Source organism: Magnolia sinica, chromosome 9 (assembly GCF_029962835.1).
Source record: "Magnolia sinica isolate HGM2019 chromosome 9, MsV1, whole genome shotgun sequence".
Classification (NCBI taxonomy): Eukaryota; Viridiplantae; Streptophyta; class Magnoliopsida; order Magnoliales; family Magnoliaceae; genus Magnolia; species Magnolia sinica.
Genome location: NC_080581.1, coordinates 13,667,598 through 13,692,337, shown reverse-complemented (window position 1 = coordinate 13,692,337; position 24,740 = coordinate 13,667,598). Strand labels below are relative to the sequence as shown.

The following is a 24,740-nucleotide window of genomic DNA, read 5'->3' as shown; positions in this document are numbered from 1 at the left end:
TTAGATTTAACTTAGGAAAGTTCTAGGTTTAGAAAGTTTTCAATTTTAGAAACTTTTCAATTTTAGAAAGTTTCTAATCTGGAAAATTTTCAGATTTGAGTTGTTTCCTGTTTCAACTTAATTGTGTCAGTTCATAGTAGTTTTGCATTCATCGCATTCATCTTGAAAGTCATAACACCTAGTAGTCTAGTTAGGTAGAGTTTGGTTCAAGTCTTCATTGTATGCCCACGAGAAGAGGTAGAGGTTTCGGACTTCAACCTACCATGAATAATGAGCAGTTATCTGAGCAACTTGCTCAATTGATACAAAAGATAACCGCCCTAGAAGCGAGTCAAAGGCGTGAGTTTGCCCGCCTTGAGAACCAAATTACCACCACCATGACTAAGGTGGAGCAACTAGAGGCGTCCCAAAAGGAAAACCCGCTATAGGGAAAGATGCGCACTCCCAAGTGGAAGGAATCATTGAAGAACGTGCCACACGTGGTGGTAGTGAGGATAGAGATCGTGGTAACGGTCGTGGTGTGGTGCGAGAGGCACGAGCCACATGTGGTCATCAAGACCGTTATGATCCAGATGAGCGTGCGATGAAGAGTGTGAGAGTTGAGGCTCCAAGTTTTGATGGACGCTTGGATCCCAAGGCATTCCTTGACTGGGTTGCTGACATGGACCACTACTTTGAGTGGTATGACATGTCGAAAAACCGTCACATGCGGTTTGCTAAGATGAAGCTGGTGGGTCAAGCCAAGCTCTTCTGGACCAACACCGAGCGTAAGGTAGAGAGAGTTGGTAGAGCCCCTATCACACATTGGTATGAGATGAAAGAGAAGTTGAAGGAGAAGTACCTTCCTCTCTCATACCGTCAGAAGCTCCTTGACCAATGGCAATCCTTACGCCAAGGGTCAATGTCTGCCGCTGACTACATCGCTAAATTTGAAGAGTATGTGATGCGATGTGATATTCGAGAAGACCCTCTAGTAACGCTCTCGCGTTTTAAGACGGGCCTTTGTGCGGATCTTCAGCGCGAGCTTATCACTCGGCCCTTAACGGACTTAGATGAAGCATATCAAGTCGTGCAGGAGTTAGAGCAATATCAAGGCTTCTGTCTTTCGTCGTTTTGAGTCCCGAGACTCCAATGCTAGATCTAGTTCCCAAGGAACTAGACCTAATATTGGTAATCAACCTAGGGCACAGGCGACCATTCCGCCTAAGCCTAGGGAGGACAAGGGCAAAGGGGTTCTTGGTGCCGGTCCTAGTAACATGAGCCAAGTGAGGTGCTATGAGTGTGGCAACCTTGGCCACATGTCTAATCAGTGTCCTACGAAGAACCGTGGGAGAGCCTTAGTTATAGGCGAGTCTCACGAGGGTGGAGATGACCAGGGTGATTATGAAGTTGAAGAGTATCACCCTGAAGGAGGACTCACTGATGAAGAAGAAGTGGATGGAGAAGCAACGCTTGCAGTAGTCAGGCGTGTGTTAGCTCAGTCTAAAAGTAGTGCTGAGTGGCGTCGAAGCACTATCTTCTACACTATTGCCAAGTGTGGTGAAAAGAATTGTAAGGTGATAGTGGACGGTGGAAGTTGTCAGAATGTGATTTCCACTAGCACCTTAGATCGCTTAAAACCGAAATCCACACCTCATCCAGACCCGTATAAAGTTTCTTGGGTTGACAAGACATCCTTACCTGTCACCCAGCAATGTCTAGTCCCCATCGAGTTTGGGTCATACAAAGAGTCCCTGTGGTGTGATGTTTTACCTATGGATGTGGGACATGTTATCCTAGGTAGACCGTGGCTATTCGATAATGATGTTACGATCTTTGGCCGTTCGAATGCGTGTACTTTTATGTATAATGGTAAAAAGATCAAACTTAATCCCATGCCACCTGAGAATACACTAGGGAAGAAGAAGGATGAGAAGGCAAGTGAGCCTAGAGAAATGGGGAAATCCAACCCTAAGTCTTTACATATAATCAGGCAAGAGAGTTTGAAAAAGAGGCTAAGGAGGATTCTATGGTGTATGCCCTTGTGGCTAGAGAAATTACACCTGAGGTTCCATCAGAGTTGCCCTGTGAGGTGACCTCGGTCCTGAAGGAATACAGTGATGTATTTCCTGAAGACTTACCGAATGAGTTGCCACCTATGAAGGACATACAGCATGCCATTGATCTTGTCCCAGGGTCTACTCTACCGAACCTTCCTCACTACAGGATGAACCCTGCAGCGCATGCAGAGTTGAAGAAGCAAGTTGATGAGCTTCTGCAAAAGGGTTTCATCCAAGAGAGTATGGGCCCGTGTGCCGTGCCTGCATTGTTGACGCCAAAGAAAGACGGCACGTGGCGCATGTGTGTGGATAGCCGTGCCATAAACAAAATTACTGTCAAGTATAGGTTCCCTATACCTAGACTTGATGATATGCTTGACATGATGGCCAGGTCCACTATATTCTCTAAGATAGACCTCAAGAGTGGATATCACCAAATTCGTATACGCCCAGGAGATGAGTGGAAGACGGCGTTTAAGACGAAAGATGGGTTGTATGAGTGGTTGGTCATGCCCTTCGGCTTGACTAAAGCACCCAGTACTTTCATGCGGGTGATGACCCAAGCTTTGAGGCCGTTCATGGAAAAATTCCTAGTGGTGTACTTTGACGATATTCTTATTTATAGTACCACTAATGAATCACACCTTGAACATTTAAAGAAGGTCTATAGTGTCCTTAGGAAGGAAAAGTTGTACGCTAATCCTAAGAAATGTGCATTCATGTCTAGCCAAGTTGTGTTCTTAGGATTTATAGTGTCATCTGAAGGGATGCGCGCAGACCCTGAAAAAGTCAGGGCCATAATTGAGTGGCCAGAACCAAGGAACATTCATGAGGTGCGAAGTTTTCACGGCCTAGCAACTTTTTATCGTTGGTTCATTAGGAGTTTTAGCACGATCATGGCTTCCATTACCGAGTGCATGAAAAAGGGAGAGTTCGTGTGGTCTAAAGCCGCCGTCATGGCTTTTAAGGAAATTAAGGGCAAGATGGTGGAAGCTCTTGTCATGCGTCTACCTGACTTTTTTAAAGTCTTTGTAGTAGCGTGCGATGCGTCTGGTGTTGGTATAGGTGGAGTGTTGAGTCAAGAAGGACACCCAGTGGCATATTTCAGTGAGAAACTGAATGAGGCAAAACAAAAATACTCCACTTACGACAAAGAATTTTTTGCGGTAGTGCAATCCCTGAGACATTGGCGACACTACCTCCTACCGCAAGAATTCGTTTTGTTTTCTGACCATAAGGCTTTGAGATATTTGAATTCTCAGAAGAAACTCAACCCAAGGCATGCCAAGTGGGTAGCGTTTCTCCAGGAATATTCGTTTGTTTTGAAACACAAGGCCGGGGTTGAAAACAAACCAGCGGATGCCCTTAGTAGGAGAGTGGCGTTGCTCAACTCCTTGAGTGTAGAGGTAGTCGGATTTGAGCAACCGAAAGATGAATACCCCATATGTCCCGATTTTGGGGGTACTTACGCGTCATTCTCTAGTGACCAGCGCATATTATGGGTGAATATGTTCTTAAAGATGGCTTTCTTTTCAAGGGAGAGACTTGGATTTTCCGTATGTCCCTTCGTGAATTCCTCATCTGGGAGCTTCATTCGGGAGGGATAGTGGCCATTTTGGTCGTGATAAGACCATTGCCCTCGTGGAAGATCGTTTATTGCCAAGCCTCAAGCGAGACGTAGCCAAAGTTTTAGGGCGGTGTCGAACTTATCAACCGGCAAAGCAAAGAAAGCAAAATACCGGGTTGTACACGCCATTGCCGAGTGCCACATGCTCAGTGGCAGGACATTAGTATGGACTTCGTGCTCGGGCTTCCCAAGACTATAAAAAAGCACGATTCCGTTTTGTCGTTGTGGACCGTTTTTCTAAAATGGCGCATTTCCTCCCATGTTCGAAGACGTCGGATGCGTCTCATGTTGCTCGTATCTTTTTTGATGGTGTGGTGCGTCTCCATGGGTTACCTAAAACCATAGTGTCTGATCGTGATGTTCGATTTACTAGCTATTTTTGGAAGACAACGTGGCACATTATGGGAACTCGTTTGCAATTTTCTACTGCTTACCACCCACAAACAGATGGTCAAACTTAAGTGGTAAACCGTAGCCTTGGAAATCTTCTACGTTGTCTAGTGGGTGAACATGTTAAGACTTGGGACCTAATTTTACCAACTGCCGAACTTGCTTATAATGGGTCAGTTAATAGATCTACGAGGGTTGAGTCCTTTTGAAATTGTAAGTGGTTATAAACCTAGAATGCCCATAGATCTCTTACCTATGTCTGTTACCCAAAGGTCTTTTGAGTCAACCGATGCATTCGCACGCCATATTCATGATTTGCATACACATATTAGACAGCGGTTAAATAAGAGCAATAATGATTATATAGTTTCAGCTGATTCTCATCGTAGAGTGCAAGAATTTCAAGAAGGAGACTACGTAATGGTGCGAATAAGGCCAGAGCGATTCTCTCAAGGATCTGCAAAGAAATTACAAGCGCGTAGTCCTTTGGACCATTCAAGATATTACAAAAGGTTGGGTCCAACGCGTATCGGGTTGACCTTCCACCGAAATGAGCATTAATCCAACTTTTAATGTGGAAGATCTAGTCCGTGCCCATACTCCCATTATTGATACATCGTCCCTTTCATGGCCTTTTTCTTCTGAGTTTGCTACCCAACCCCTTCCACCACCTCCTCCACCCATTACCCATAAAGAAGCAATTGAGGAAATCTTGGATGACGAGATAGTATCCACGAGAGATGGGGGTTTCCAAAGGTATCTTGTCAGGTGGAAAAACAAACCATCGTCTGAATCTACGTAGCTGTCGGGCGACGCAATGCAGGGTATTGATCCAGATCTACTCGAGCGCTACAAAAGTTTCAACTCGTCGAAGTCGAGTTTTTCTCACCCGAGGGAATTGATGCGGACACAAGTGCATTCAAGGTGTACCAACGAAGAAAGCGCCAACCACAAGTGCCGTCCTTGTGGATAGGCGAATATTGAGGAGCTGAAGACCTTTCACATGTGATTGGACATATAGAAGACCCCACTTAGGGAAGACACATGTGAAGGAAGATTGGAGAAAGAAGACCGAGCGCACAAAATTTCCCATACTTATGTTATTTGTGCATTTTTTGACTTAGTTAGGGGTCTTTTAGTAATCTTATATCTTTATTTGCTTATTCTAGGGGTATTTTAGTAATTTTATGTCTTTATTTGCTTATTTAAGTGGGGTAAAGCCCTAAACACGAATTTCAACTATTGATGAATGAAAAGCAAACCCTTTGGTTGCCTCCTTCCTCTCTTCTCTCTAATGGTGTTTCTTCTCTCCCCTTGATCTTCTTCTTCTAATTTCTTCTTGTGCCCCTCCAACTTCCTCAAGGTAATAACTTTCTTTCTTCTATTTTTTTTGTTTTGGCTAAGTCCTCTTCGATCAAAATCTTGAGAACCGATCTAAACCCTAAATCCCCAAATTCCCAAATCCCTAATCCGAGAAACTTCTTGGTTCTTCGGACTAGTGATCTTCATTGATCGATTGGGTGTGACCATGCAAGATCGGGAGGTCTCATCCCTCGCCGGATCCAACCTAAGTAGTAATTGAATTCCATACTCCATGGTTGTAGTGATGGCCCGCTCCATTGCATGTTTCCTTTATGATTTTCTCAGTTATGATGAGTATTGTTAGAATTTTAGATCATTTATTCCTTTTATTTCCGCTGTTTAATTATTTCCATGAGCATGCATCATAATTAGGGCTGTCCTACGTCACAATCACCAGCAAACCACGTGCATCGGGTAATCCCGATGAGGGGAATCGAACTCGTACTTAGCAACTTTTTATTGCAGTGTGGAGAATTAGCAGTCATCGTGAATCCATATCCCAAATATGTTTTGATTGTGGGTGTATTAGCCACTTAGAAGCAAATTGCAAGCTCTCAAGCCAACACAAGTCTTCCTCTTCTCGCAACAACTATTTCATGAATCAAACCCTTGGCGTGGACCATCTTATCCTCCAAGAGTTCAATGAACACAAGCCTTGTGGAAATTGGATCCACGCCCCTAAATGGACTCCCATAACCCAAATACTCCCCTCTTCCATTCAAAGCATCATTGCTCCCTGAAATACCTCACCGTCGATCTATTCTTCAAACCCTTCACAACCTATGCAAACTGCCCCACCACTAAACCTCACTAGTGTGAAAACTAGGCTACACATAGTGTTGTCAAAATCTTACGATTTACGATAACAATTTGAGTCAAATCTTAAGCAAAACGGTTTGAATCTCATCTTTGAATCCCTTTTTATGTGAATCCTGCGATTTTATGATTTGAATTCTACGATTTACGATTCAAATTATTCTTGTTCTCTTCTATTTTAAGCTTCACTTGCCTTTCATTTTATGTTTTTAAATTGGTGGGGGCTATAAGAATCATTTAGAAAAAAAAAACTTTAAGAAAAAGGAGTCGTTTGGAAAATGTAAGTAATTTTATTTTGTTCTTTATAAGAGATTAAATGGTATATATTCTCTTCGACATTAAATCATAGGGCTTTTTTTATGATTTCTTCTTAACTGATCGAAACACAAAATTGATGTTTGACTTATCTGGAATGTTTTTATGGATGGTTATGATCGTGTTGACTTGTGTGCATTGTGGAATGATCGTTAGAAATAAGAGTATCTTTTTTCATCGGTCTACAAAATCAAATGGCACTTTTCCAACATGATTCTTCTACATTCAAGAAAGTTAACAAGAACATAATTATTAAAGGATCCTTGTATGTTTTTACGGAAAAATTCTTGAAAGACTTAAAGATATAATCCTTTAGGGTGTGTTTGGATTGCAACATGGTATTGTAATGTGATGTATTGTAACATTGCAATGATTACTAAATTCAATACTTGTCTGCAATTAAATATGAATGTTGACCAATAAAGTCGGTGTTTGGATAGCATTTACAGATGGGAAAACAGTGGATTGTGGCCGGAGCTGGGAAAGCTCTGTGGGCTCCAACATGGTATATGTGTTTTATTCACACCATCCGTCCATTTTGCAAGCTCATTTAAGGCATGAGCCCAAAAGTAAAGTAAATCCAAATATCAGGTGGACCACACCACAGGAAGCAATGGTGATTAAACGTGCTCCATCAAAAACTTCTTGAGGGCCACAAATGTTTTGGATCAAGCTGACATTTGTGTTTGCCTTTCACCCAGGTTTGTGTGACTTGATCAATAGGTTTGATGGCAATAAACATAACAATGAACCTTATGAAGTTTTTAATGGTGGCCTTTCAGTCACTACTGTTTCCTATGGTGTGGTCCACCTGAGATTTTGATTTGCTTCATTTTTTTTTACTCATGCCCCAAAGTGAACTCACAAAATGGATGGACAATGTGGATAAAACACATACATCATGGTAGGGCTACTATATCTTTTCCAGCACCATCCTTTGAAATACCATTGATGAGAAGGCTGGGTATTTCACAATCAAAGCACTTTGGTTTTTGGAGATGCAATGCAAACAGTTGTATACAGTTATGACGAAAAAAATATGGAACAATACATTACACTACCATAATCCAAACACACCCCTAACACTATCATGACATGGTATTACTTGGTGCATATTGATGGCAAAGGATGATTGTTGAATTTAAAAATTAAAATAATAATAATAATAATAATAATAAATCTGATTTATTTATATTCTTCATGTATTGGAGAAGATCATAAAAAATCTTACGATTTACAATTCAATTTGTGATTAGATACAATTCAACCCCTATTACGATTTGCGATATGATAACGATTTTGACAACATTGGCTACACGCATCAAGTCCTTCCCATCAAATCAACGAAACCACGTGCAGACCTTCCATGTAATCACCCAACATATGTCAAGAAGAATATAACGCGATACAATCCAGTAGTGCAAAAAAAAAAAGCACACAACAACTAGATTCCTAATTCCCACAAAGTAAAATCCAACTCCATTCAACCAAAAAACTAGTCTTTCTATTAAGGCAACCACAAGAATCTGAGCTTCCACCACCGTATTTGTTGACATCACCCCTCATAATAATGTATCAACCACCCCAATTCCCAAAAATTGCCACCATGCAACTCATCATCAAATATCCTCTCAAACCCCTCAAAATATGTCAACAACCCCTAAAGATATATAATGATTGGTCTAACCGAAATACTAACTACCCAAACTCTCCTCTTCCTAAGGTAGGACTTTGTTTTAGGGGAAGATAGCAAATATTATTAAGGGAGCAAAAGCAACCAGAAAACAAAACATAAGAAAACAAAAACAGAGAGCAACTATACAACAAGAAGAGAAAAAACCTCAAACAGATATACAACTCGAAAGAAACAGATAGGCAAGGGCCTGAAGGACTGCAAAACCGAAAAAGAAAAGCATCATCCTAAGATTTGAGAGCCAGAATCCAATCGCTTGCTTTGCTAATGACCAAATCGAAGACTCTGGAAGAAGAGGAAAGATCTAGAGAGCAGTGATTGTTTCTTCCCCTCCAAATTCCTCAAAGGGTAGCTAAAAAGGACAGATGCCACAACATTTTAACACCTTTATCGGCGTGACCTGCACGCCAGGCGAAGAGCAAGCCAACCACATCATTTGGCATAACCCACTGGGTGTTGAATTTGAGAAGAATAGCAGACCACATGTCTCTGGCGAAAGGGCAACGGAGGAATAAGTGGCTAATGGATTCCGCATCATTAAGGTATAGAATGCAAATATTGGGAAGAATCATGCCCCGGCATTGGAGATTGTCCACTGTGAGGGTTCTACCTCTCTCGAGTAGCCAAGCAAAGGCAGCAATTTCCGATGGGCTGCTGTAGAACCACAGTGAAGAAGAAAAATGCAGAGGAGGAGATTGGGAAGTGCCTTGAATCTTTTGAAGCAAATACTTAGTGCAGAGTCGGCCAGACGGGGAAAGCGGCCAGGTTAAGTTGTCCTCAACTCCCGGAGATGGGTAGATTCTGTCCAACAGCTTAAGCTGACTCAAAAAATATTAACTCGTTGCCAACCAACCAAGAATGAGAAGGAAGAAAAGAAGAGGAGAAACATGGATTTTTGCACAACCCACGCAATTCGAGAGCTTGATTTTTAAAGTTTCCCCCTCTTCGTGAGGCTATGTTCTCCCAAAACTCACACATTTTTTATTCCAATCTCATTCATCAACTCTCCATACAAATTGCTTAGAGGTCTTATGTACACCAAAATACAAAAGATATAAGATCCAAAAAGATTTAAAATTTTTGGACAAGGGAAAAACAACTAGAAAGATTATAAATCTTAAAGATCTTCCCAAGGTCTTATATAGACCAAAATACAAAAGATATAAGATCCAATAAGATTTAAAAATTTTGGACAAAGGAAAAACAACTAGAAAGATTCTAAATCTTAAAGATCTTCCCAAAATACCCCAAGTATGGGCTGTTTTACATCCGACTCCACAATAAATGGGGGTCCATTCTAGACATTTGAGCGACACATTAGGGCCATCTGAATGGAACGTAGACCACACAAGCCAATTGGAGCATTTACTCGGGTCCAAATATAACATCCAGTCCTTGATCTAGTCCAGATCCTCAATCTAACCAACATTGAAGTGGTCCAGATTAACGATATGGACAGTTGAATGATTCAGATATTTAATCTAGGCGGTCAAATTTGTCCAATCTTTGAATAGGACAGTTGGATGGGCCTTATCTAAGGTCTAATTTCCTATTTGACAACCTGACCTTTGATCGGTTCAACTTGCATTGTAATCTGGAACCCATCTAGTGATGATGGATGGCCCCTCCCCCTTTTAAAGAACTCTTCCTCATATTTATAGCCAGTAGGAATTCATATGACCAATCCAACCTTATAACATGTCTTCCTTGGTTTTGGCAACTATTGATGGTGACAGCCTGTGACCGATTGGCACCGTTTGCATCAAATGCCGTCATAGATCATGCCACCTCTTCTTTCAAATTTGTGTTCTCTAAATTCTAGACATCGGCTCCCACTTCTAAAATAATGAAGTTGTGAATCTATCAGCTCCTTGTCGACGTACTGTTGTCGTTATCACCTTTGGCATCCAATTTGTGTTATGATCATTTTTGTGATGGGACCAACTCCTCCGTCTCAACTTTGACATACACTGTACCATAATGTGCCATCAATCATCATTGATCATCTCTTCCTCTATCGATCTTAACAATTGATCCATTGTTTATTCCATCAACTTCTCCATCCGTTGGTCCTGTATATCTTCTTCATGTGTATCTATCAGTCCACCAATGGGCTAATCATTGATCATATATCTCCATTCATCTGTCAATAATTCTAAAAGTGGAGTTAAAATAGTGAACCTATTGTTATTGTTGTATCCTCATCATCCTCTTACTCTCCCAATAATTTGAGGTTGGCTTTTAAATGGCAGACTAACAAAAGTGTTACAAATGGTTGGCCAGCAGACATCAACCTTCCTCTTTTACCAGGTCCCTTGAAACTAGCCATGGAGGAGGTTAAAATTGACAACACTCACATGCCAACACAGCCCCACCAATATTGACCCTCAGTATATTAATGCATGCCCAAAAGGGTAAGCGAGCAGGATAGGGTCATGGAGGTGCAATTGCCAGGCAAACCTCTAAGCATGAAGGCGCACAAAATGTACTGCCATCAAACCAACAACAGAATGTAAAGACAAAGTAGCTGGCTGCATGGATAGCAGGAAGCCCACTAACAAATGTTTAGAAAACATTTACTACCACTTACATGCCAACAAAATCATCAACATGGAATAGTAGGGAACTTCCCTGTTCAGAACTTAGTTTGTAGATTTGGGGCCCACAAGTGGTCTATCCAAGCCATTGATTTCATAACCCTGATCATGGTATCATCTCAATTTGTCAACTCTAACCTTCCCATTGTTGGCATGCAAATACATGGTCAAAAAGAAATGCAGAAACAAACCATATTCAATGGAGAAATGCATGAACAAGTTCTTTGTTTGAAACAAATAGAGAACTCAGCCTCATATTATTAAGACAAAAGGGCAAAAGAACAAAGGCAAAGCTATCCACTGAAAGCACAAATTACAAGAGAGGGTTTGGATGCACCATCTTCAGCCAAGTTATCAGGAAACGCATTTGCATCATTCGGGATAACCTCAAAACAAGTGGGGACCAATAGTGACCTTCGGGATGATCTTATTAATGGGTGAAAGAAACTTGTCCAAGGGGGCTAGTATGAAGAAGATACACATGAAATAGCGTTCCTAGAGTCCCCTTATGCAAGGAGACCCAAGAAACAATCCATGGCCATCTTAACTCCATAAGAATCACAAGGAGCTCAATTCTATTGGAGACGGATGAGCCAATTTAACTTGGGAAAGCCAATGGATCTCACAACACTCATCTTGAGCAAGAGCAACTGCACCTATACCTGACTGACCCAGGTTACCAAGTCAACACCCATCAGTATTTAGCTTCCTCTCCATTACTTGGTGGAGGATGCCACATAATCCTATTGTTGGACTTAACACAGATAACATTAATTGTCTCCAATCACTTTCTCGATAACTCCAAAGGAAAGACACCACAAAATTCTTCAGTTGCTGATACTCAAATCCTAGGACAAGAGATGACATAAAAATATTCTTCTATTATGCTCTACCCAAACACCCTACGTAATAGAGCATGTTGTCATAAGCAAGAGGCTAAATGACGAACTTACACAATTTTGGCACCACTTGTACACCAGAGATAATGTACATAGTGTAGAGTTGTGTGGAGGCTTCTAAAGTAGGTTAGAAGCCTGATGGTTTTCTAATGCAAGGGCATTTTCACACCGGGCTCGAGTAAGGTAGCCCATGAGATGCCGGGACACACTCGGGGTGGGCGGCCCGTGTGAGGTGGATGACTCGTGAGAGGCAGGCCCCACCCGTGTGATTCGGGTAGCTCATGTGAGGCGGTACCCATGTGATTTAGGGCCCACGAGGGGGGTTCGGCCAAGGTCCTAACCCATGAGATGTGAGGCTTGGGCTATGAGATAAAGGGATTGATTCGCCATGCTCTAACAGTTCAAGCTTTTAGAGCAAGTGGTTAATTGTCCTACATCATTTTCATAGATGTCTCTATGCGAGAGCCGAAATAGCCTCAAAAAAGTCCCCAGTAATGGGGATTCTCCCACCGACAGAATCCCCCAAAATCTGATACGATTTCCTACCCCAATTTTGAATTTGATCCCTTACACAAAAACTTTGCAAACACCCAAATCCACTTTTACCAAATTCAGAAACAGCTTTCCATAGACTGACCCCTATCTATCATGATTTTACACTCGATCCATACCCCCAATTCCTCTCCATATTTCCTGCTTATAATCTTTCTCCAGAGAGCTTCCTGCTCACTGCTGACACGCTACACCCATTTAGTGAGAAGGGCCCAATTTCTACTTTTATTATGTCGAATAAGGAATACCAATGCCCAAACTAATTTAGCCTCTTCCAAGTACATCAGGTGGTACTTGTGGCCACTATATATTGCTTCCCATAGGAAATCACGTTGCATCTTCTCGATCTTCGTAGCTCCTTTACTCAGGATCTGAACATAGACAAACAAAAAGTAGGAAGATTTGCTGAAGACGACTTTATCTTAAGAAAGATAAGACCTCTTCCAAGATGACAGCATTTACCAATCTTTCAAGGATCCCATATAAAGGATGCATGTGGTTCACCCCCAAAGGAAGCCCTAGATATACCAAAGAAAGGGAAACCCTACTACATCCGGGAGCCCTCGCCACGGCCTTTCACCTCCACGTAGACACAGCAATGCCTACAGTATATCTTTTGGACAGATTAACACAGAGGCCAGCAACCACCTTGAAACATCAAAATGCCCTAAATAATGAATTAGTGAGACTGATCATGAGCAATTGTGCGTAACTATTGTGCATTATCTGAGCAAGGAAATTAGCAAACAATTAAGGTTTCTAGCATGCAATGCCAAAGAAACTCACTAGTTAAGGTCTTCATAATCCTTACCAGTTTACCTAAACCCTCCACAAACCTACTTTTCTTGCTCAGCTTTTAGGGCATGTATGTAATAGTTGGGATAGCAGTCATTACTTGGGTGGGGACATGTTGGCTTGTGAATGGTGTCAATATGAGCCTCCACCATGGTCATTTCTTAGAGCTTGGATAAAAGAGGGTTGATGTCAGGTGGCAACTTCTTGTAAAAGCTTTTCCAAACCTACCATTCACAAGCAACCACAAATTGCTTGGAGGAAGACTAAGATGGCATTCACTCACACGCATGAATGGACCTCCCACACACCCAGGTATGCAAAAAAAAAAAAATGCTTGTGCATGCATAGATGTGCATAAATTCATGAAAAAGAAGATCATTATTGCCATCAAATATAAAATCATTTTGAGAAAGAAAGATATAGACTCGTGCATATGGTTCTTGATGCCTCCAAAATGTTTTTTTTTTGCAAATGGTTATACGTAGTTTACATGATTCTATGAAATAAAATATGTAGTGACAATTTGAATGTCTTAGCTTAATCCTTCAAAAGCAAGGTGTAGGACTAGAGTTGATGAAGAATGCTAAAAGGCTCTAATCTCATACAGGACTGATTGCAGGTCAATCAATGTTGAAAAACACTGTTTTGCATAAGAAAAAACAAACTATTCACAGCAGAACGGGGGAAAGAAGATGCAATCTATATGTGCAATGAAAGAGAGAAACACAAAATACAAAAAGCATGGGCATCCACAACAAACACCCCTCGAACTGCTAAAAGGAATGCATACAAGTAACAATTACAGGCAAGACAAGATTAACATTCACTAGGTACAAAGTGAGTGATTTTGCTAGGCTATTGAAGTGCGTGCAGAACTACTATCCTGTTCCGAATGGTAGGGATGAGATGGTTTGGAAAGCTAACCCATCATGGAGATTCTCGACTCAGACGTTCTATACTTTAATCTGGACAACAGTGCAAGTGGAGGAACCTACAAAAGAGGTCCATGATTCTACGTAACGTTTGCATTATGTGCATAAAGCATGCAAAGACAGTGGATCACCTATTTATTCACCGTATGAAAGGTCTTAGTGTTCTTTAGCACCAATTGGGTAATGCCACGGAAGAGGAATATGAAAGGAACGGAAATCAATTTAGCACCTTGCTCTGATGGCAATGATGTGGAACCTATGGGGGGAGCAAAAAAGGCGTTGTTGTCTCAATAGCGAGGAGTTCCGGAGGAGCCACTGTGGAGGATCAAGTAGAAATTAGTCAAGTGGGCATCCGGTTTGAAGGATGCAGACATTTGTAAGATTAAGTTATTGTTCGGATTATACCTATTAGGGCTGTATTTTTTCGGCCTTGGCTGTTTATTAATAAAGATCCAGTTATCCTTAAAAAGATCACTATGTAAAAAATATTAAATAGACTTTTAAAATTTTAAAAAAAGAAAAAGAAAAAGATCAGAAGTCCAGTTTATGTCTTGAATTCTATGTTCATTGTACAAATAAAATACATGCATCAGGAATTACAACAGAAACCCAGAAATCTTACACATGCATCAGGAATTACAACAGAAACCCAGAAATCTTACACATGCATCTTTGCAAGTTTTGAAGGAACTTTAGGCATTAGACAAGAGGATGAATGCTATGCATGCCTCTCTACAGTTCAATGTCTTAGGGCCTGTTTGGATAGAAACAATCCGAGGTAAGGACATGGAAAAATGTAATCATGATTTCCAAAACTACAATAAATGCAGTGGAAATAGTATTCACGTTTCTTGCAATCCAAACAATGGAAAACAGTGATTTTGTGGAAAAGGCAATCATGATTTCCAAGATATAGAAAATGCAGCAGAAAAAGGAATTGAGTCCTCAGTGTTTTTTGCAATTCAAACAGTGTAAAACGGTGATTTTCTGCAAAAAAATATATATATATTTTCCACAGATTCCTCCTATCCAGACAGGACCTAACAAACAATCTACCACAAAAAATAGTAATAATAATAATAATAAAATGTAGAAAATTGGGGAAAGTCATGCAGCCAAAAAGGCCACTAAACTAAATGCAATAATCATACCAAAAGAAGAAGAAAAAAAAAACTTTTTGAGAAACATGCAGCAACCTTCCATACAAAATGTCACTTCTCCAATGGCCAGCAACCATTCATCTGGAGGGCTCATCACAGATGGGTCATGCCCCCAAAAATCTCCACCATAGGAGAAGTCTCATGCATGAGATTGACGAACTGTTTCCTGTTGAATATAGACCATCATCAAGCATTTGCATGCACAGGGCACCAATCAGACCAGTCACGATCATCTAACGGACGAGATCATAAGTGGCATGACTGGTCCACAACAAGCCCCACCAGATGAGTGGCCCGGATGTCCAAAAAGGTGGACTGCGCATGCAGCATTGCCTGGCCAAGCATCACACACAGCCTCTAAAAGATCAGAAAGTCACTCACCAAGAACACAACTTGCCCCTTGCCAACCTCTGGTATCAACGGTCTGATCTCTCTCTCCACGGGCAATATTCTCTCGACCACCCCAACTTCACGTCGGCTGGGCCCCGGGAACCTCTCGTGGTGGAGTGCGGGGCCCACAGCCCTGCGTTCGGAATGGGTAGACGCAGAGGCCAAAGAGAACCTGTCTGCCTGCCTTCGCAGCTCGATCTCCCGCTCCATTGCCAATTCCCTCCTGACCTCCTCTTCCAGTTCCCGTTTCCGCAAGATTTCGCGAGCGATGATCTCTTCACGGATCCGCTCCTTCTCCAGCTCGCGCCGCAGCGCCTCCCGCGCTGGGATCATCGGATGCGGCAGCAGCAGCGGCTCCTGCCTCCGAAGATGAAGATCGCTGCTAATATAACCCGCTGAAATTCCCAAAAATAATAATATGAAACAAAATCGCAAATCAAAGGAAAAATCTTTAAACTTTAAATTTATATATATATTTTTAAAAAAAAAAAAAAAACACACAGAGAGGAGGAGAGGGAAGGGGAAAAACCTCGAAGAGCCTGGGCAGTGAAATAGCCATCTGAGGGAGGAGGAAAATGGGAAGGAGGTGGATTTTCCCCAGCTCGAAATTTGAATTCCATGAAATTAGGGTTAGGGTTTTGGGGTAGAGGGATTTTGAAACCCTAGGACTGGGGTGGAATGGAAAATGGGGGGCAGAGAGTGATGCTACTTGCGTACTTGCCAGTGAACATGAGGTCACAAGAATCGCCTGTAACCCCATAATCACCTGTAGCCCCAAGTTCTGTGGGGCCCACCGTGATTTTTTAATATATCCTGTCCATCCATTGGTTTCCCCATTGCATTTTATCACATCCTATCAAAAATTAGGAAATTTGAAAACTTAGATGGGCCACAACGCAGGAAACATCGAAGATTTAAATGCCTAACGTTGAAACATCCGTGGGGCCCACCGTGATGTCTATACGCCTTCCAAACCGTTCGTACGGTCATTCGCACTGGGATGAATGGGAAACACAAATATTAGATGGATCCAAAACTCCAATGGCCCCCTATAAGATTTCAATGGTGGACGTTCAATCCCCACTGTTTCTTGTGGTGTGGCCCATTTTATTTTTTAATCTGCTTGATTTTTTCTCTAACATCCTAAAATAATATGTGGAAACCGATGGGCGGAGCAGATATATGACAGACATCACGATGGGCTACACAGAGCGTATAGTTACGGAAAAAGTTGCTTTCAAAAAGGAGATAAAAAGGTTAGATACGTCGAAGTGGTTTCAGGGGTTATTAGATACTCTGACAGAATGTGACTGATGATACGCATGTACGTCTACCTGTCCTCGCGGAGCTCAAGTAACTCGAGTTAAATCGTCCAAGTCAGGTACCTCACGGTAGATAGATTAGAAACTTTTAAATAATGTTAATTGAGTTATTATAATCACTGATTTGAAAAAATAAATTCGCTGAATATAAACCGTTTGTTAATTTTCATATTGACCGTCCGTTAGATCCCAACTAATCGACTAGTTGAGGTATTATTTTATGTATAATTGATGTTTTTAAAACCATCTAAATTGGGATGCACCATATGGACGGTTTAGATTTTAGTTATAAATTTTCACGTTTGATATATCCAAGTGACTGTGTATCATCTATCGCTATGTGCTGCAAAATTAAAGTTTTTTTCCGGAGTATTAATGTTTCTCCCAGTGGGTTTTTTTTTTTTTTTTTCTGGCGATGGAAGAAACGAGCACGGAGGTATCTGTTATGATGCGTAACCCGTGTATATTGTACAGTATACTCGAGATTTCGATTCTGATAAGTGGGGTCCATGGGTCGGTGATCCAGACCGTTGGTCTGTTGCATCCCACCTTCAGTAAGCGATGACCAAGATATCTCCCGGAATATCTGACCGAAAATCATGGGAATTTTGTCATTTGAATGCTGGTTCTTGCTGTATTCTTTTTTTAACCATATTTCATGCGCGGAAAAACTGAAAGATTGAAATTATCCCATTCAAGACAGCTTTCGTTTATAGTCAATATGAGGTGAGAACACAACCGACAAATGGTATAGACATACATAAATATTAGGACATTTTTTAAGAAATAAAAATCCACCCATATCATTTTTTAAGAAATAAAAATCCACCCATATCATGCATGTCTGATGTTGATGCGGAAATGTAGTTAGCTCCCTCTTGCCTTGCTTACGTGTATAAAAAACAGATAAGGAAGACCCTAGTTAGAGTAGGAGACCCTCTTATACCTAAGTCAGGAAAGAGATATAGGTCTAGTCGATTATTAAGGGTTTAGAGCAAAAGGTTGTACGTACCTTCCACCATTAGAGGCCTTTCTGTTTATAGCTTATAAGAGGTGGTAGCATGGAATGAATCTTCCTTTTTTGTGGGCGGAATCGGATCTCGAATTAGTAGTAGGATACTCCGAGATCTTCAATGAAGATCCTAGAATCTTAAGCGTGTCGAAGATATCCTCTGAGATCTTTGGGAGTAGACATTGGACGGACCTCTCTTGTATGAGAGTGGGAGGCCGAGGTGGCTTTGATCGACCTGGGTCGTATTAACATGAGTCGCGCCGACCTACCTTACTAGTCAAGCAAATGGACATGAGCTCCTGACGAACTTTGGATATCCTGGAGCTGACGAATATGGTGCTCTTGTGAGCATGTTACTATACCACGGACCGCAAGTAGGAAGCGGACCTTTGTGGGATCCGAGCTTTGTGTCATCTTTTGCCTGACCGAGCTTGTAACGTTCCGACCTGACCTTTCACCATAGGTTTGTCCATTTCCCCCCATAACATCTTACTCAAAGCAAATTCACAATTTTATTTTTTTTTAAATCATGCAAATACCCATATAAGAATAAAGCATTTACAAATAACTAGATCTTTAATTTGTAATTATTACAATTATCCACTCGTAGATAGTTTTTTCTAAGTGTTGATAATTTTTTTATAATTTAAAAAAAATGAAAAAAAAAAAAAACCTCCACCTATAAATCTATTTTTCTCTTTGCTAAAAATAATAATAATTGTGTTATATAATATATGAAGGAAAATTAAAGGATTTATATTCTACTTAGGAGAAATTTGTTGTATGCTCTATATAAGTATTTTCATTATTTTATAATGGTTACAAAATAAGTTATGAAATGATAGCCGGATGTGGGTATTTATAAAAACAGTGAATTGTGAATGTGGTTATTTGAAAACCTTATGTTTTTATGTATATATTAGTAAATAATCTATCATCGAGGTAGGAATCTTCAAAAATCTTTATTTTATTTTTTCTTTTTTTAAAAAAAAGCAAGTATGGGTACAAATTTAAGACTTTAATGTTGAAATGCACTCTCTTATACTTTTCTTTCTATGTAATGCACAAATTGGTAGCAGGGTTTGTTAACCGAGTTGGGGCTAAGTTGAGATTTGTCCAACCCTGACCAACAAAGTAAAACCTAAGCCCAAGTTTGGATTATGCCAATGACAAGCCAAAACAAGGAAGCATGACCCATCCCATCATGATTATGCATGCCCTGGCTGAGCTTGGTCATCCTCTTTTGCAGAAGATTTAGGTTTTTTCATTAGGCATCACAATCATTTATGGTATTCACAAAATACGATACAAATCTTAAATATGTTAACCGGGCTAACGGTCTCTCAGAGTCTCCCTCAGTTAATAAATGGGCAATGTTTTAAGCCATGGTCAGCCCTCAAGCAAAGTATTTCAACTTAAGCCTGGCCAAAATGGACTAAGCTTGGAAGCTCAGTGGGCCATTTGTAATAGACTGGATTTTTATTTCCAAAAAATATTTATATGGGGTATTATACGCATGGCCGACACCTTTCTTGAATGCTTGTGACTGCACCTTACACTCGCGCATGAGTGCACGTATGTGAGCTTGAGTGGGCAAGTACACAAACACCTTCATACACCCCTCACATACAAGGTTTTTTCTTAAAATGTTGACCAAAACTATGCTAGTATTGACTTCACCTTTTCACATCACCTTCCCTCTTTACACATCATTACTTGTTGTGTGGACCATTGACCTGGTCAAACTCATGGGCCACTAGAGTACAAAAAATAAAATCCAAATCCCTGTACTAATTCTCTTACTAACCTCTTCCCATCTCATAATCCACTACCTCATCCACTCATTCTCTCTACTCCTCCCACATCTTCATCAACCAATGCATGTGGCCTATCTGACCCTCAAAGCCCATGCATGGAAGCCACTATGGGTGTGTTTAGCCCGAGTTAATCGATGGAAGTAGACGGTTTTAAGTGGGATTTGATCCCAATTTCCATCCACCGCATGTTTGGATGGTTGGATGAGTGTCCATCACTGGACGCCTCATAGACTACACCTCCAATTGAAGGGATTCGTGAATACCACCTTGATAATTCCGCCTAACTTTGCCCATCCCTCAGCGATAGGGTGGGATTTTTCCACCAACCATGGGCATACATGTAATTTTCCTACCAAAACTCCACTTTTAAAGAGTTTTTGATGTGTCTTCCCCCCTTTTAATCTCCCTTCTTCCTATTCTCACTCCACCCTTTCTCCCCAAAACCCTCGTTAAACCCCTTTCTCTCTCTCTGTTGTTTGCAGTAAGAATGGAAAAATCCATCTCTCAAGTTATGATCTCTCTCTCTCTCTCTCTCTCTCTCTCTCTCTCTCTCTCTCTCTCTACAATCCATAACATCCTCCAAAGCAACGACATTCTCCGAAGCAATGGGCTGCCTACAGGGCTCCTCCCAAAAGCCGTGAAATCCTTTACCCTCAATGAATCGGGCGCTCTCAAGGTCTTCCTCGACCACCCCTATCTCACCGAGTACGAGAACAACATCTTCTTTGATGCCGTCGTCCGTGGAAATCTCAGTTATGCTGTCCTCGCCGACCTTGTTGGGCTTTCGCAGTTAGAGCTCTTTCCGTGGTTACTTGTCAACAAGACCCAGGTGCAACACGTTGTATCTTAATATATCCTTGCGTTCCCAAACACTCCCACAAATTTTTCGATGGACAATGGCTGAATCTCGTCAGCCATTCAAACAAGATTTATTAACATCCTTGCCTTATCAAATCCACTGCAAATCCATGACAACCATTGACAAGTGTTATGATAGGCTTATATGTAATTCCATCCCGTCTAATCCAGTCTAATGCAATGTCCCAAAATGGCCCTAAGTCTCTCTCCCTCCATGCATGCCCTTCACATGCCATACATACTAGATCATAATAAATATATCCTAACAAAAAGAAAAAAGAAAAAATCTATTTCATTTTTGCAAAACATCGGAAGTTCCTAGTGAGAAGATCCCTCTCTCAAAATTGGTTTTATCGGCTATTGTTACAGCGGATTGAACTTCCATTTCTAAACTAATTTCAATGATTAGGTGGGGCCCACTATGATACCAAATGTAATGCCCTGAGTTTTTGCGGCTCGAATACGTACTCGTGCTTGAAAATTTAAAGTGTTAATGAAATAATAATTGGATGCTTCAAAACCGCACCTTATTTTTTCATTTAGATCACATTCATGAAAGTAATTATTCACGATAATAAATTCAATTGTACTCCTTATCCTATCAAAGCATAAATTTTAACTAATTGTCTAATGCCCTCTCAAATGGGAGATTATTACCTTATCCAAAGTGAGCAACAGAAAATAAATAAAACTAAACGTAACGCTATCATCCTCGTTTATTCTTAATGATCTTCCATAGAGCAATCATCTGTATCATCAACATGTACTTCGCCTGCAACATCTATATGATCTGAGAGGGTCAATGTCCTACTCATAATGATGGCTATCATTTAAGGTTAACAATAATTCAAGTGATTTATAATGATTAAATAATGGTCTCGATACATCTCATACTCCACCAATACGAGTGGTATCGGTATACGTAACCATTATACATAAATGCATGCCTAGCATAGTGTGTGCGGTCCATCATATGTAGTAATCATCGCAATATGGAATATAATTCATAGAAATCCCAACTCGCTCCACATCCCATATTACGAAGATTCGTTGCCGTGTCTAACACTATCATGTATTTACGTGAATACCTCAAGATGACACTACACATGGATCGGATGTATTACATGACATGATTTGTTCATGAAGCGATTATTTACGACATCTAATCCTGTAAGTGATGTAACACGTATTGCATATTACTTACATCGACTTGTGCACTACTACTCAAAATCCATGGAATTACGCGCTGACCAAGAAGGTCACTACCTAGAGCGCATTACGTCCACGATAAAATATATGAATCATTATATGTGGGACCTCCAACACATCACTTGCATTACAAGGAAATAATGCAGTAATTTAATTTCGTAACAAATATATATATGGTGAAAATCAACAATAGTAAACTCAAAGTATGCAATAAAAAAATAATGAAATCAAATTACTGTGTGATTAAAGAAAATCCCTCACCCCTTAAACTTAATCTCTCCCTAATGTTGCTAGATTTGTGTTGTTGTGCCCTAACTCTAGCACAATTAACATGATTCTCCTAGTTAGACCATCATATTATCCGGGTTACATGGTTAGGATCAATCTTAGGTTATGATTTAGGCTAGGATCGAAGTGAATTTCCAATTCAATCAGAATAAGCATAGATACCTTTTGATCCGCAACTATTCTCAGTCCGACCAAGCTCCGGTTTAACGAATTCCTTTGCTAAGTCAACTCGATTTAACTTAGTCTTTAAATCTATAAATGCAATTTCAAGATTATTGCTTTAGATAGATCTTTATGAGCAATTAAGGATTTAAAACAAGTAATTTACTTACCTATCAATGCTACCACAAAACTTGAATTTATATGCGACTCTTCATAACATTTCCCTTTAACAGCCAGTTTATTTCTCTTTTTCTATCTGAGTTTCCTTCAGATTGTCGTGGACGTTCCTAACGGTGGAGGAAAGATTTATACTATTATAGAGTTCTAGATTTTTCTTGTGTAAATCAAAACGTTGGGCTGAGTCATGTGGTAAGAAGTTGCTCAGGTGGTCTAATGTTTGGTTTCATGATCCCGATTTGTTGGGTCTTATCCTTTTAACCTTTCAGGGGATATAACACGTTTGGGTGGCTCATCAGATGGATGGCTTTGATCTTATAAATGTGCTGATATCAGCGACTAACACTTTGTGCTTTCTCGAGGAAGATGACTTCCATTTTAATGGTGGATTTCACTCCAACCTGTATTTCTCTATGATGTTTCCTCTGGATGGTCCGGATTGATTGAGAAAAGCTTGGGAGGGACTAAGATTGAAGGTTCAGATGGGTTCTTTCGATGGATTCAACAAGTCCATGGGACAGCCAGTGTCTTCGTGTTTTTACAATCGAGTCCGAGGATTTTAGCATTTCCAGCACGGTGGGATCTTCCGAACTACCCTGGTGCTCTTCCATTGGACTTGAAATTCTCCCTCTTACTGGTTGGATGGCTCAGACCGGTGGAAGATTCCAACATCAAAAGTTCCTAGTGAGGAACTCCCTCTCTCGAAATTGGTTTTATCGGCCTCTGTTACAATGGGCTGAACTTCCGTTTTTGGACTGAATTCAACGATCATGTGGGGCCTATTGTGATGGGTTTTTGAAAATCCAGTCCATTCGTTACCTCGAGCAGGTCGTGTTGCCCACGAGCCCAAATATGAAGTAGATCTGAGCCTTGGGTGGGTCACACGTTACAAAGACGTGTGAGTGAAACTCGCTGCAAAAACCTCATGAATTTCACAGGAGATGTTGGTGCTATGTATATAAATTTGGAGTTTATAATTACAAAATTGCCCTTCTCCCTTGTAGCAACTTCTACTGTCCATACTTCCCCATTGCACCATCCGAAAAAGGCAAAACTATACCACTGATCGTTATTTCTCAAGATCTCTGAACTGGTTAAATTTGGGCCCTGATCTCTTAAGGATGACCAAGATGCTCTTTTTATGGCTAACACACTCCATCCTTCGTAATGATGGTTGTACATAGCTGAAACATTACCCAGTAGTTTGGACATATAACCTGAGATCTTCATAATGACTAATTTATCTTAATACTCGGATGGTCTGTTTGGTAGATCCAAACATGATGGATAGTCATATGACGTGTTCAAAATTGAAAAACTTGATGGTTAGTACTCTTACCGTGTATGTAAGTGGGTATACGATTAGTTTCATAAACAGATAAACACAAAGTAGGTTTTTGGAGGATCAAGAGGTAGAACATGTATACCATTAGATTCAAGTGATTTGTTCACATATGTAAGTTCCTCAGATTATAGTTTTGATGGTGGGTTAAGTATATTCATAAGTGGTGAACAAGATAAACGGATCAACATATCGATTCGATGTGTGTACATGCAAATGTAGATATCAGGTAGTTAGTTTATTATGATCAGGTGGTCCAAACTCAAAGTGGGCACAGTCAGATATTTTTACCTAGCGGTGAATAATTGACAGAACGGTTGGTTAAGATAGACAAGTAAGAATACTTGGATATATGATGATCTCATCTTAAAATCAATGGTCGAATGACTTGATCTCATGTTAGAAAATATATGTAAGGTTAGGATATACTAAATTGGTGACATGCACATTTATATACTAAATTAAATTTTATGGTAACACTCGAGAACTTTCAATACTCGAGTATTAAAAAGTTCGAGGTGTTACGGATTGTGATGTTCATGGTCGACCATGGCTCATTGTGATGTTGATGGTCCACCGTGGTATGACTATTGGGTTTCATGATTTTGCACATAATAAGGTATTTGAGTCCAATTTTTCATTAGGGTTATATTCCATAAAAGTGTTTTCTTTCAAGGGGCTAGTGCTTGCTAAGGGAGATGATTTACCACACTTGTAAAGGGTTTGTGAATGATTTCTTAAGGGATATAGGGGTTTCCTAAAGGTGTGCATCGCAAGGGGAGATTGAGTGCGTTTGTAATCGAAGAAGGCAAGTTTGTATAACTCTAAGGTTTTGATTATAGTGGATCTTTGTCATTTTGTGCCATGGTTTTTTCTCGTAACGGTTTTCCACATAAAATATTGTGTTTGTGAATTGTTTGTTTTTTGTTTGTTATCCTACATTATTATATTGTTCTATCTTCGTTTATTGTACTTCCACAAAGCGC

The 24,740-nt window shown here is 40.5% G+C and overlaps 1 protein-coding gene across 1 annotated transcript in view; it reads right to left on the bottom strand.

Annotated features, from left to right (window-relative positions):
- The window catches only part of LOC131256939 (uncharacterized), a 30,314-nt gene extending 14,026 nt beyond the window's left edge, over nt 1–16,288 (bottom strand). The window contains exons 1-2 of the mRNA XM_058258054.1: nt 16,097–16,288; nt 15,559–15,962 (exon numbers count right to left, since the gene is read on the bottom strand). Of these exons, the coding sequence (XP_058114037.1) occupies nt 15,559–15,962; nt 16,097–16,187 (495 nt within the window). The 5' untranslated portion in view covers nt 16,188–16,288. The remainder of the gene's footprint in view (nt 1–15,558; nt 15,963–16,096) is intronic.
- Nucleotides 16,289–24,740: the final 8,452 nt, after the last annotated feature.